Source organism: Amblyomma maculatum, chromosome 4 (assembly GCF_055883805.1).
Source record: "Amblyomma maculatum isolate TAMU_Amacu chromosome 4, ASM5588380v1, whole genome shotgun sequence".
In the NCBI taxonomy this organism is placed as follows: domain Eukaryota; kingdom Metazoa; phylum Arthropoda; class Arachnida; order Ixodida; family Ixodidae; genus Amblyomma; species Amblyomma maculatum.
In genome coordinates this window covers 53,861,955-53,876,658 of record NC_139347.1, presented here as the reverse complement: position 1 = coordinate 53,876,658, position 14,704 = coordinate 53,861,955, and the positions used below count along the sequence as shown (strand labels likewise).

Below are 14,704 nucleotides of genomic sequence, written 5' to 3'. Positions count from 1 at the left end.
CCTTATGACTTCATTAAAACCGTTAAAAAAAAAGGGTACTTGTAAGTTTGCTTCTAAGACTGTGAAAAAATTAGGGGAATGCTCAAGCATCAACTTAAAGGGCCCCTTAAATGCTACTTAATATACTTAACAAGAAAGAAAAGGCGCAGTATCTGTCACATTTGTTCCGTGGATAAAATTCTAATGCAAGAAAACTATAGAGGCGGTCTTTGTAAGCATTCAAGCCAAATTTGAAAACTTTGTATGGAGCTGATAATTTACAAAAAATATTTCAAACATGCTCCTGGCGACCGCTTGCAACCGATTGGGGTGACACATATCTGCACATGTTACGTGGGCGGGACAGGCCGTGGTAGGGACCGTCGTGACTTTTCTTTTTTCTTGCACGCCGGCGTGAGTTGACTAGAGGGGGAGAAGAGGTGCATCATTTTCAATCGCCCATATGTTTGGTGCTAATATAGCTAGGTTAAAAATTTATCCGCTGCAGAGACAATTGACGGATACTTATTGCTCGTATGCATTTTATAATTTTATAATATATTTTATAAGTTGGTTTTTGGAGAAAGAAAGGTGCAGAATCTGTCTTGCTTCTCAGTGGACACCTACACTTGCAATTAACAGTATAAGGTCCATATGTCATTGGTTCGAATCCCTGCTGCAAAGTAGCCTCTAACTTCACTAGCAGATGGATGCTGAATCGGAAGCAAAGTGGCATGACACCACCCTGAATGCTGCACAAAGAATGGTTGCATCACAAATCTGATATGAAATCACGTGCACGTAACAAACTTCAATTTTCTGGGTCTGCAAGACTTTTTATTATTTCTTTGCTTCCTGTTGAATTTTTGCGTTCAACCACAACGGCAATGCCTATGCCAGCTTTTCTGCAACACAGGGATCTTACGGTATCGCATAAAAATGTAGCCATACTGTGTCAATCAGTGTCACTAAACGACTAAACAGACTGAACATTTGCTTTCCATCCTGAATGATGACTATGGTAGCAGATGCTGTGTTAAAGGAGGTGAACGGTGACGCCCAGGAAGAAAATAAATATGGAGAAAATTCAGAAACAGGCTTAATATGTCAACAGTTACTGCTCTGTCAATAAAATGGGGCATCGCCACGATTGTCTCGATCCTAGATAGCTGTCGCTAGATGGTGTTGCAATGCAGTTTTCCCGAGCTCTGCTCTGCAAACGGCTGCCTTTGCATACCACTTTTGCTCATGATTGTGCATGTTGAAAGATAAGCTGTTTGTCACATTTTTGACATAGCCAAAAACCAACAGTGGTTACAACTAACAGCTTTGCCACCGTACAGCTCCTCTGGATACATTGAATGCAGCATGAAATGAACTACTTTTATAACTGCTATGCCAGGGTAACCTCACCACTTTGTAGATAGTCAGTCGAAGCCTAACTCTTTCCCTTTTATTGGCATGTGGCATACAAGAGCTTGTGTATGCCATTGTGTATGCCATCTTGGCATTAAACAAAGGTGGAGCTGCTAGCACTGTCAATTGCCAACTCATTCTTCCACACAGGTTTTTATGTTTGTTCTTGCTTTATATTTTCACAGGCTTTGCAAATGAAGATGTAGCACCAAACTATTCCAGAACGCACACTGTGAAAACTGCTCTTAAACACGCAGCCCATTAAAAGTGCTACGCTTTTAATCACATCACAGCTGACATGATCCTGTGGCAACTGAATATTGTTGACAAGACAGTACATAACGATATCAGAAAAATTCACTTCATTAAATGATAGGCATCACCACATAACATGAACACACATGGATGGAAACTTAGCATAATGGCACAGCATGACAGTGACAATGGTTTCGGGAAAAGTGCATGCTGCAGTTTCAGGTGGCAAGATAATCATCATGCACTTGCATGTGCTAATTTTACTGACGTGCACATGAAGGCAAGGGCAAAGTACTTCAACACTGGTTTACCTCACCAGGCATTCCATATTTTATTCATCATTCTGTCTTTTTAGCAACTGTTTTTTGCTTCCAGAGTTTGAATTTCTTTGACTTCTTTCTCTGCTTGTCTTTAGGTGCACCATTTGCAGGTGTTGCCACAACAGTTTTCTTATTCTTCTGGGCTTCTATGGCCTGCACTGCCGAGTCCATGCGTAGTTTGGGAACTTCAAGAGCTCCTTGGTGTGTCAAGTACTTACCAGAAAAACCGGAGGGAAACAGAGGTTTCTTCAGCATCTCTGACAACTGAAGCTGCATTGCTTTAAGCTTGCGTTTTGTGTCTGCTTTCTTTTTGTCATCAGTGTTAGACAGCATCCGCTCGTCTAGGTCAATCTCCATTTCCTTCGCTGCACGCTGCAGCCAGTTGTCTTCATAGTTGCTGCGGCGCACTCTGTGGCTTTCGGCCTCGAGTTTCCTGGCCAAATCCACACGTTTCTGCACCGCCCTGAGCATGCTCTGGTCAACGGGAAAGTCAGGAAGGTCCTCATTCCTGTTCAGTGTTCTGCAAATCTTGCGATACAGATGTAGCTCCCGGGGTTCCATGAGCATTACACTTAGCCCATCACTCTTGGCACGTGCTGTGCGGCCACTGCGGTGGACATAAACTTCAGCAGTTCGTGGTACTTGAAAGTGGATGACATGTTGTATGCCCTGAATATCAAGGCCTCTTGCCGCTACATCCGTAGCAAGAAGGAGACCAGACGGGTTGTTCTTGAACCGATCCAGATTTTTTAGCCGCTGCCGTTGTTGCATGGAAGCATGCAGTGGGAGAGGACAACGCTGTAACAAGTCTAACACAGACACCAGGCGGCGTACGCTGTCAATGCTGTTGCAAAATACCAAGGTCCTTCCAGGGTGTGCCAAGAGAAAGTAATAAAGGCGACTGTCTTTGTCCTCAACAGAAGGGCACACTATTCTCGATTCACACAGTGTCTCAGCAGTGCCTAGTTTTCGTGTCAGGTCAACTACCTTGGGCTTGGAGCTAATACCAATGGTGCGCATAAGTTCTTCGACTTTTTCTTTCTCGGTCAATTTGTGCTTCTTATGCTTGTTCTTCATGCGCTTTGGCATGTCATGCACCATGGTCAGGGTTGCTGAGAAGACAAAGTTCTGGCGGCGACGTTTTTCTGCGCCCTCTTCAGAGGGTGCATTCATGACTTCCAGCAGACGTGTAAGGTCCTCGAAATGGCCCTTTTCAACCATGCGGTCAGCCTCGTCAATAACTAAGTAACGGACTTTGCTCACGTCAGAGACATGAGGTGCTCCCTGATCAACAAGCTCCCAAAGACGGCCTGGCGTGGCCACCACAATCTCGGGTTTCCGTTTGAGCAATCTCAGCTGCTTTTCAGCCGAAAGGCCACCAATAACGTTCACGATGCGCACGTTTGTGTACTTGGCCACATCTTGAAGATGTCGCGTTACTTGAATGGCCAACTCTCTCGTAGGTGTTAGCACCAGAGCTTGAAGCGGCATGGCCTGCGAAGCGCACTCTTCTGGCTGCCGCAACTTGCGCTCCATGATGTGGTGCAGGAGTGGAATACCGAATGCAAGCGTTTTGCCACTGCCGGTCTCTGCAGCCCCCATGATGTCCATGTGATCACGTATCGCAGCTGGCAAGGTCTGAGCCTGTATTTCAGTAGGCTCAGTGAACTTTAATTCAGCCAGTGCTCGCAATACCTGCTCGGGGACGTAGCAATTCAGCCAGGCAGACATGTCATCACACCTCGACACTTTGGGCACGTCCGGGGACGAGTCATCAGTGCCGTCTGGACAGTCGTTGGATACGTCTTCATGGGTAAAAGTTGTGTTTGGTTCCGCAGTTCTGGTTTCCACTGGTTTACCATCGCGCTTTCGTTTCCGTTTCTTTTTCTTAGAAGGGGCGTCGGATGCAGTTTGAGACTGCCTTGAAGAGTCCTCCTGACGCAAAATGTCATAACTTGAGAGTTCTTCAAGGCCCGAAAAGCCTTCCCACTCAGCACCTTGAAGGACTGCAGCGTCTATTTGAACCGGCTTCCACTGCGTTTTGGATCGAATGACCACAGATTTCTTCGGCATCGCTCAAGTAATGCCGCACACAAAGCCGAGTTCGGCAACTTGCAGAAAGCGTTGTATTTACGAACCCTTAGGAGTACTTAAAACAAAAAAAAACTAAGCAGCTACAGTAACAGACCGCGCTGACAGACTGGGCACACAGTCACAAGTTCACAGTCTACAAACACGACTACAGCGACTACAGTCAGCTAGTCAGCTACGGTACCACGTGGGTTGCGCTGGTCTGCCTTTTGCATGCGGAAATGACGCAGAGGATACGGTAAACGGGTAAACAGCTTAAAGAAGCACGGTGCCTGGAAGTTTGATAAACTCTGCCATGGAGATTAAACAAAAAGTTCAGCTTAGTAGTTACTACGTAGTTATGACGCAGCTATCTGCTCATGTTTGGCTACTTTGGCAAAAAAAAAAAAAAGAAGGGGGGGGGGGGGGGTCTTTTTTGCGTGGCAGCACAGTCGACAACCACATAGCAGCTTTCTTTTTTGTTTTTACGTTGTTTATTATTAGGTTATCATTGTTATCTTTCTTATGGCGATTACGCTTGCTTGCGGTACCCTGTTCTTTCTCTCTGTCTCTCTCTCTCTCCCTTCGTGTGGTGCGAGGTGGTCGGTAGTCGCCCGGTGGCTGGAAGCGGGGACCAGTTGCCGGTGGTGTTAAAGATAGGGGCCGCTACACTGCTTTGTGAACATTCGCTTTAAGAGAAAATCCACGTGTGCTGGACATGGCCCCCTTACTAAAGCGCAAGGAGTCCGAAAATTTGTACGCTGGCAGTTACGTGCCGAACGAAAGCCGGAGCAGGAAAGGTATCAACGCTGTCCTCTTGGGTCCACCAGGATCTGGCAAGGGCACCCAGGTAGATTGCAGCATTGGAGAGACCGAATGGCACAGATAATCATGCCGTGTTTGTTTACCGCAGGCTCCGAAGTTAAAGGAGGAATATTGCGTTTGCCACTTGGCGACCGGTGAGTGCTGCGATTTTAGTAGCGCCAGTCACAAGTGTACTCGTGGGCCACAAGGACTTTAGTTTAAATACTCATCTGGATGCTTTGAGAGGGCTGGCATGTGGTCCTTATTTCGTGTTATTTGTGTACTTTTTAACCATATCTCGCCCAGCGCAATTTGTTCTAACCGAACGCAGACTTGCCTGTTCGCGAGGTGGTAGTAAACTGCCCATGCTCCATCCCAATGATCTTGTGCATTTTGTTTGTTTGCATTGGGTACAGCATGGTTATTCAGGTTCGTGACCCACGTCATTATGTGCTGCTACATGAGTCTGGTGAAAGGCTTGTTCTTATATCAGACAATTTATTGAACTGTCTGTTTTTTATTCGATGGACTTCCTTCCATAAAAATGCATTCTGAGGTGCCTTGAATTACTGTCTCCTCTTCATGCCATAGAGATTACATGCTGTAGTGGGCCGATAACTGTGAATGAAACCCTAACTTGAAGGGACAGTGAACAGTAATCCAAGTGCTTGTACAGTTTTATCGCCATGTATCTTTTGGGAGCATGAGCGTGCCTAAATGAGCATAAAAGCACTAACTAATAATACTCAGGCAACTTGTTTGCAGTTTCTTTGAGCTGCAACACCTGACGTAGTTTTATTCCAGGTGACTTGCTGCGAAGTGAAATAAGCTCGGGCTCTGAACTTGGAAAACGGCTAAAAGCCACCATGGACAGTGGGCATCTGGTCAGCGATGATGTGGTCATTGAGATGGTGGCCAAAAACTTGGACAAGCCAGAGTGTCGCAACGGCTTCCTCTTGGATGGCTTTCCACGCACCATCGTTCAGGCTGAGAAGGTGCTACACAGTCGCTGAAAATGTTCTGTAACCAAAATGTTAGACCTCATCTTGTGTGCAGGCATCACATTGAAAATTTCCTCATTACTGTGCCCATTCTACTAAGCCCTGCCAGAAGGAACTAATAGGTGGAACGAGTGAAATTAATTTTCTTCAACGGCTCCAACTTGCTCGTTTATTATCGTGTTTTTAATGAAGCAAAATATCCTAGCTGTATATAGCAATCTGTGCTTTTCTCAATATGGGCAAATTGTTGGCCGTTTTTTGCTACGTGTTTGATCTTAAATGGCTTACAACATTGGGTGTCCTGCAGCTCTGTTTTGTGCAGTGAGGTGGAAAATATTGTCAAGGTGCTGTGAGGAGCACAGCCAGGCTCCTCATTTAGTAATGCTGCTATAAGGTCACTGCTTTACTGCAGTAAAATTGCTGCTCGCTGTTACTTTGAACATAGTCTGAAGTTAAGGCATGTGAATGTGCACTTAGGATGCAAAACCTTTGCCATAAAGAAGTTCATTTGTGCTGTTTAATGGTTTAGCCAATGCCCTGGCATAGTAATGTCGGCACAAGCTGCTACTGTTCTGTGTGTTAGTTGCAGTTGTTCAAGTCATCATCGACTTGTACACTCTTGTGGTTGATGCCGCATATGGTGACTGGCGTTTAAAATTGTAGTGCTCAGTGGAGATGGCCCATGGGTTTGCAGCCACGTTATTGCAATCACTTGCACGATCACATCGCCATAAAAAAATTCTGCGCCATCTATTTTTTTTTTGCATGCAAGATTCACACACACATCTTGCTTTTTGCAACATCTTACAGAGGCTTAATCCGTGCTATAAAAGTTGGAAACAGTATTGTCTATTACTTGGCACCTGAATCTGCCACTGTGGCTGGCAGTTGTGGCATTTTCTTGCTTGCCCAAGGTAGTGAGATTAAATGATGGCTGCAGCAGTCTGCATTGCAATAAGGGAAAATAGTTGAAATTAACGTGTCTTCCACAGCATTTTCGTCATCACCCGCTTGCACTTTTAGGACGTTAAATCCCGCATACCTCGATTGTCACATCAGTAGACATTACACAGCCAGGTAGATGGGCTGGCACTCTATCTATGAGAGAAACAGAACTTTGTAAACTTTTGCATGCCTGTGTTCTCCAGGTATCTGCAGTCTGTCACTGTCACCTCTAGGGATGCTTGTGAATTTTTGGTCTAAGAACACCATTTGTTTTTTCTCTTAACAGCTTGATGAAATGCTGGAGAAGAGGCGCACCCCTCTAGACTCTGTTATAGAGTTTGGTATCGATGACAGTTTGCTTATTCAGCGGATTACAGGCCGGCTCACACATGTGCCTAGTGGACGGTCCTACCATGAGACTTTCAACCCACCTAAAAAACCTATGATTGATGATGTAAGTGCAAAGTTTCTTGTTTTTACTATTTTTCATACTTGTACTTCACCAGTGGCAAAAGTTTAAAAGGAGACCCGCCGGGGTGGGGCAGTGGTTACGGCGCTCGACTACTGTTCCCAAGGATGCGGGATCGAATCCCGGCCTCGGTGGCCGCTGTTCGATGGGGGCAAAAGGCAAGGCGTCCGTGTGCTGTGCGATGTCAATGCAGGTTAAAGAACCCCAGGTGGTTGAAATTTTTGGAGTCCTCCACTACAACGTCTCTCATAGCCTGTCGCTTTGGGACGTTAAATCCCACAAAACCACTAAGTTTAGAATGAGTTAAAAGTTCCTTTAAAATTAGAGCTGCTACTTGTGCTTGAATGATATCTGAGTACCACTGAATGATATCTGAATATCGGTATAGTTAAAGCAGTAGCTTTAAATTTTTCTGCGACTGGACACAGCAGCAGTGTTATGTATCTCCAGTTCCACTACATAAGAGCACTGGGGCCGAATTATGCCGCGATTACATCACGAAACTGCCACAAATATGTCATAAACCAATCGGCTAGCCTCGCTCTTGTTGCTCAGTTCCAACTGGCAGACCTGTCGACCAATAGGAGGGGAGGCTGATTGAGAGGTTTGTGACAGTTTTTGTGATGTGGTTGTTGCACAATTCGGCCCCTGTATTGGGTTCTCTGTTACCTAGAAAGCTACTTATTTCTCAGCGTGTCAATATGCTGGCGCTTCTGAAAAATGTATGCTAAAAAAAGAAATGCTAATTACAAAAAAGAAACATCTAGTCTTGAGCTGCACATTTTTTAGTTGTGTTAGAAGATACTGATTGCAGTTTCGGAGTTAAAGTAATAATGTCATGAAGAAACCATGTTTCTAAGGCTGGCCATTATATGCTTTTATGATAAGGCATTTTGTTTTATGAGTCCTGAGCACTCTATCTTGAGTTGGGAAACACGATTGCAGTGACATCACAGCAGCCTCCAGACTGGCGCATGCTGCTCGCAAACACTGAAGTAGGGTTCTTGTGGCCCTTTTTATCTTGTTGTCATTGCATAATATTTCAGCTAGCTTTACGGGTGGTATCTGCACCTTCCTGCCACTGTTTAAATTTGTAGTAGGAGTCAGGATCACGAGAAGTAGTGCTCGTCGTGGCCTTGGGATGTGAAGTTCACATTAGATATGCAGAGGACTAGAATGATCTTAATGTTGGGCACAAGTTTTTCTGCCCATATTGCATGCTTAGAAAATGGCTGAGGTTTAACCCTGCTAAACCTAGTTAGGTGAAGTGAAAGCATCGTTTTGTTTGCTTCAAAAGCAGTCAGGCTTAGGTTTAGACATGGGTAGAGACTTGGTTTTGCAGCGAATAAATTAGCGAGGCTATGGAGTCGAGGACGTCATAAACTACAACAGGGAACTTGTGATGCTGTGTCTTCCGTCAAAAATCAAAGATCGTGGTGGTATGCCATACATTGTAGGCACCATGGTTAAGCTAAATAGCCACACTGTGACCTCTGGCTTGCTGAAGGTCAAGCAGCCAGCTAGGCTGACTTTCAACGATACGTGGCGTAGTGAAGATTTTGCTTCAAAAACATCATTTTAGAGTGGCGTCATATAGGAGGTGCTTGGCAATCTCCAAGGTGTTTTTTATGATTGGTGGTGGTGTGGTGTAGTGCCCTTTTAATTTCTTGGGGCCAGGGAAGGAGCTGTTGAGCTTAATGTTGTCACACATAGAGGTGATATTGATGCGTGTATTGCATAATGTCTTCATTGCTTTTGTCTACTTGTTATAATATTTCTAATTATATATGTATGCTGCCTTGCTAGCATACTCCCCCCATTTTCATGTGCTTGTGGTGGCGGTGGAACTTTATAACCAGCAGGCACAGAGGGGCGACCCAAATGGCCGCCCCCTGCTTAAATGACTGCCGTTATCTCTTGGGCAGCGGTGGAATTTTTCGCCAGCTGGAGGCGCTTGATGGTCACTGAAATGTGTAGTGGGACTCTTGATAATGCTTTTCTTGTGCCTGCACTTTTTTTTGTTGTGCCTTGGTACTTTCCGTCATCAGTTTTAATCTGAGACTGACACCCGTTTTGGGTGTGTGTTTCTGTAGCCCCCATGCTTTTGCTCTGATGGATATGTTGAGAACAGCCACTGGGTCCTAACTTTTCATTTACAAACTAAATTATTCACATATTGTGCAAGTAATGATGAACCTGTACATCATCAAGTGAAGGTGATAAGAGCATGGTTGCCATGGTAGCATGGATATTGGATTTTGTTGACTGCAGATTTATCACAGCAAAGCCAGTAGAACAAATTTATTCTTTCTTGATGACATACAGTGGGTTACATAGCCAAAGCAGGGCATGCTCTTTTGAAGATTATTAATTGCTCTTGCACACTTTGCATTTAGAAACAGACATGCATTATGGGTTCAGTGTTATGTCATCAGTGTTGTTATAAACCATTGCACTTACTGTTTTCTCTAAACTTACATGGGTTGTGAATGGCAGAAAAAAAAATGTTGCAACTGCTGCTGTGCATACTGAAAAGTAGAATTTGATAAGTGGTGCAACTTCTTTAATTGTTCTCAAAGCCAAATACTTTTTTTTCATTGGTCAGCTGCTTGACAATTGTTTCTTTCGGGATTGTATTGATGATGGATCTTGTATGAAATGCTTTTAGGTGACTGGTGAGCCACTCGTGCGTCGAGCAGATGACAATGTTGAAGCACTCAAAAAACGCTTGGACTCTTACCACAAGATGACAAAGCCTCTTGTTGGGTATTACCAGAAACGTGGCCTTCACACCCAGATTGATGCTTCCTTATCACCTCAAAATGTGTTTGATAACATCAAGAAGATTTTTGAGACAGCAAAAAGCAAGGACCATGTTATCTTCCTTTGACAAGAAACCTGGTTATTGAGAAAGGGAGACGAAAAAAATGACAACTGAAAGCTCTTTCTGGGTGGTATAGTTGAATAAATGACTTGCTGTAAGTTTCTAAATGCCCATTTCTCTAAATATGTGTTCTTTTTTCTCTTTTTTTTTTTTCTCCCAATTCGCTTCCAACTGTCCATGGTGAGCAGACCAGAAATATTGCCGAGTTTTGTTATAATCTCGTTAGGTTGCTGCTCAAATTCAGGCCAAACCTGCCTACCAGATCTCCATTAGTTGAGTGCTCCCTTGTTGTGCATGCTCCAGAAGAAAAGCAGCAAATAGAAAAGCTCACCAGTATTAAAGGGGCGCTGTGACGTTCGCCAGACAACTAATTCCAGCCGGCCGCTATAGTTCTTTACACCTTCCCGATGCCCCAAAGCCCAATCATAACGGCGAAATCGTAGCGCATAATATTTTATTCCGCTTCTATAATCAGCGTTTTGGCACCGATGTGAGCAGCACACGACGGCGAAGTTCGTTAACAGATATGACGTTTCCTTCTCTGGGGCGGTGCTTCGCTGATTGGTTGGGCACGCACTTCAAATTTTACATTCGAATGTTCAAATTACTATGCAGAAAACAAATAAATGGTGTTTTAATTCCGCGTGTGTTCGTGGAGTGCTTGTAAGATGGGGACTGTAAGCTCAGATAAATGCGGTGTCAACAAGCACGATGGAGCGTCTGCTTGCTGTGATGATGGGATGGTGGCTTTGCCCTTCGTAGCGGGTCGCCACTGCTTTCTGGCGCGGTGGAGGCAAAAATAAAAAAGAGAAAAGAACAGAGAAAGAAAAAAATGTCCGCCAATACGCTGTCCAGGCTCTATGGTCACAAGCACAAAGGTCACTCCCACAGGCTCCTCAAATCCCAAGGCCGCTGATAGCGTTCGGATATCGGAGGTTGGCAAAAGCGCTGGAAAAGCCAAAATCACGTGGTTGATTGTTTCTGCCGACGTCCCACAGATGGCGCTTGTTGTGTCGAAATCGCTGGTGAAGCACGTTCGCTTCCCTAACCTGTACAGGTACAGGGTAGGCTTCGCTTTAGCTCGTGTACGCCATTCTCCTATCTTTGCCTTTCGCACAAGTAGCGCTCGAGTGATCCGTGACAGCAGTAGTGATAGATGCCGACGGAACACCAAAACGGCGACGCAGATTTGCTGACCGTCAGGTCCACCTCGTCGACACCCCCACAATCGGGTTGGAAAACATTTATTATCAGTATTGAACCGTGAACGATATGTGGGCACTACACTTAGATGGCAAAGATGGTTTGGAGCAGCATTTGGTGGGCTAGGCTAACTTTGAGCAGACGAAGAAGCCGGTCTTCATAGCTGTGCTTCGCAGCATCATTACATGGTAATGACGCTGCCAAAAAGTGCGGCTGCAGGTTGGGTTGGACAGGCAACCGTGGTGGATAGCTTCTGATACGACAGCAGAAAGCTGCGTTTCTGATAGGTTCCGCCCGAGTCGAGCGCTGGGTGAGCGAAATGGGAGAGGGGCTCCCTCTTGCACCAGCTCAGACGCGCTGTTTTTTTTCTCTTGTATTTAGAATTTTATAAACCGAATAATTCTCATTTCCATGCACCGATTTTTGTCTTTTTTTTTTACTGACATCAGCACGGTTCAAAAAACCTAGAGGTTGGCTGGATTTAACGGCCTTACGCGCGTCACTGTGCCCCTTTTAGAATTTGTTGCATGTTTTTGTCTGTAAAGTTGTGCTGCTTCTCTTGTTCACTCGTCGCCGCTTCTAGCAGTTGCTGGTTGGACTTCTTTTGTTCTGGCGAGACAAGTTTAATGGTGTCGCCTCGTATGCATATCAAGAGTGCCTCTCCATTCATTATTATGCTTTGTGAGTTTCATCCTCACGCACTGCTGGTTATCGAACAGCATGCTGTGATATCACAGTGCATTTTCTTGGCCACAGATGATGGCACAGTCTCCGACCTGTTGACTCTGCAACACTAGTTTTGCAATGTGTGCCATGCTGACAGCTGCCTTTGGCAATGGAATAGCTCAGTATTATCTTGGAACATGCCTTTAGAGGATCCTAGAAATGACGGTGTGATCAGCATTCCACTTGCTTGCATTTACCAAAATCCAGAGTCGTCGCTGCCTTTGGATTGTCCAGGGGAATAATTGAGCTGAAGAGAAGCATGGCGCAAGTTGCCCGATATACGGGACGAGAAAAACAACTCATCTCCCATCGGCTGTGTATTTGAGCGGAATCCCTCTGTCTTTTCTATCCTGGTCTTCGTCTCCCCCAACAATGTTTAGCAGCAGTTTCGAGCTTTGTTACCTGGGAATCACCAGTATGAGGAGGTGAATTGGAATCTATAGTTTTTAGCAAGTTGTCTGTGGGTTTGCAAGTGATCAGTTATACAGTGACATGCAATTCCTGCACCATTTTCGTCGCCTTTATCGGACACAGAGAAATTTCCAATTTTATACAACAGGCAGCTTGGCACAGCTGAGGTGGCCTAACTCCGGTGCGCTACTTGGCTCATGCTGGGGCTGACTGGGAAGGCCAGCTACTCATCGCTTTCACATGTCTGAACATTATTCTGAAGCTCCGAAGCAGCTTACAGCTGGCGTACCGGACTAGTGTCTGCAACTGTGGCACCCAAAGTTTACTGCTGCTACTTGACAGTGGCCGCAGATGCAGCATCCGGGAAAAGATAAAATGCTCTTCACTTTGTCCGCCCCGCCGGGGTGGTGCAGTGGTAAGACGCCCGACTACTGTATGGAGTTCCCGGGTTCGAACCCGACCACGGTGGCTGCGTTTCGATGGAGGCGAAACGAAGTGGCGTCCGTGTGCTGTGCGATGTCAGCGCACGGTAAAGATCCCCAGGTGGTCGAAATTACTCCGTAGCCCTCCACTACGACTCCCCTTTCTCTCTTTCCACTTTTACTCCCCCCTTCATCTCTTCCCTTACGGCGCGGTTCAGGTGTCCACATAGCAAGTGTGACAGATACTGCTCCTTTTTTTCCTGTGAACCAATTATTATTATTATATTATTCACTTTGTCCAAAGCAACCCTGACTCTAGTTTTTCTCCTAGAGTTGAAGGCTTGAAGCATAAGCCGTGAAATTCCAGTTATTTTTTTAACACTGCCTTCGTCAAGTGGCACTTCTAGCTCGAGACAGATTTTTGCTTTCTTGGCCTGACTTGCTTCAGTTTTCTTACCCTTTTTCAGGAATCGCCATGTGGCATCATGTTCATCAATGTAGTGGTTTTACTTGCCCCTTGTGCTTATCATTATAGATAAGCTTCTAGGCTATTTCAAAAATAATAAAGAAGTGGTGCTTGTTTGTGATTGCATCTTCAAGTCAATCATTGCTTTGTGACTGCTTGCAAGATGCACCAAGACAAGTTTTGCCAAGTAATTATTTTCTCTAACCTGGAAAAAACAGGCCAGTTGTGAGAGCTGCAAGGAGATGGGCTAAAGTCATGTCATACTGTTACACTCAAACATGTTAATGATATGCTGCACTTTCATTCATTTGAGGCAGTTGCTTGCCAGCACAAGATGCAACTTTGATAGCTGGATGCATATCAGCTGTGTGGTCAAAATACACCGGTGTATCTTGATTTCAGGACATCAGCCTCGGGTGATCTCGAAATATTCCAGATTCCATGATAACTGACTACAGCTCTGGAATAAAAAAAATTACAAGGGTTCAACGCTGCTGAACCAAATATTGAGCGAAAGCATTAGCTGCGGGTGACCGAGCGTTCTTCTCTTTTTCTTTCTCAGCACACATATAAAGCCCCGCTTTAACCAAGCCATATGAACGTGCCTTAGTGGCCTATAGGGGTAACGTGAATGCCAGGGTCCTAGCAGGCTGATTCTGACATAACCGTCCCATGTGAAACGAGAGACCCAAGTTGGCAGCTCCTGCCAGGCTACGTGGGGTGTGACGTCACAGCGTCACGTGGATAAGACGTGGCTACTCGCCGCGTTACGCTGAAGGCTCGAAACCTAGAGTAGTATTGCATTCGCAATAAAAATTGATGATGTTTAACTAAACATAGTAAAATGTGCAAAAGCACTAGCTTGGCGCATTTTGCCTTGGTAGATGGTAGATGTATTTGACATTGCCGCTGTCTTATCACCTCCCAGCGGCACGCTCGTGGGGAGGATAGTGAAGTCCCTGTCTTAACCACGCCATACGAACAAGCCTGTGTGGTCCAGGGTCAGTGTCCAAGGGTCTCGGAAGGCTGGATTCTGATCTCTCCCTCCCATCGTAGTGGCGAAGCCCTTGTTGGGAGCGCCTGCCTGTTAAACGACACAGGGAATGGCAAGCCAGTTAGACATAGTGTAGTAGTGCTTTTGCACTAAAGACCATCATATAAATCTTTGTGAGAGCAATAGAACTATGCGAATTAGCACTCTTCAAAATGTTCTGCAGTACAAAGAAGTGAAACCAGTTTTTCCAGAGTCCTTCATTATTTTTGGGACACTGGTTCTGCTTCGTAAAGGAGCCCTAGTATGTTGCAGCATAGCAATGGGCAAATTGCTTGTCTG

At 45.2% G+C, this 14,704-nt stretch overlaps 2 protein-coding genes across 2 annotated transcripts; one reads left to right on the top strand and one right to left on the bottom strand.

Moving 5' to 3' along the window:
* Positions 1-821: 821 nt before the first annotated feature.
* LOC146191053 (ATP-dependent RNA helicase DDX24) lies at positions 822-4,400 on the bottom strand. Its single transcript, XM_084601489.1, has one exon. It carries the CDS (start codon positions 4,041-4,043, stop codon positions 1,989-1,991), a length of 2,055 nt encoding a protein of 684 aa, XP_084457615.1. The 5' UTR covers positions 4,044-4,400; the 3' UTR covers positions 822-1,988.
* An 87-nt stretch (positions 4,401-4,487) lies between these two features.
* LOC146191052 (adenylate kinase 2-like) lies at positions 4,488-10,256 on the top strand. The gene is made up of 5 exons (XM_084601488.1): positions 4,488-4,890; positions 4,954-4,999; positions 5,649-5,839; positions 7,077-7,244; positions 9,928-10,256. Exons 1-5 carry the CDS (start codon positions 4,759-4,761, stop codon positions 10,147-10,149), a joined length of 759 nt encoding a protein of 252 aa, XP_084457614.1. The 5' UTR covers positions 4,488-4,758; the 3' UTR covers positions 10,150-10,256.
* Positions 10,257-14,704: the final 4,448 nt, after the last annotated feature.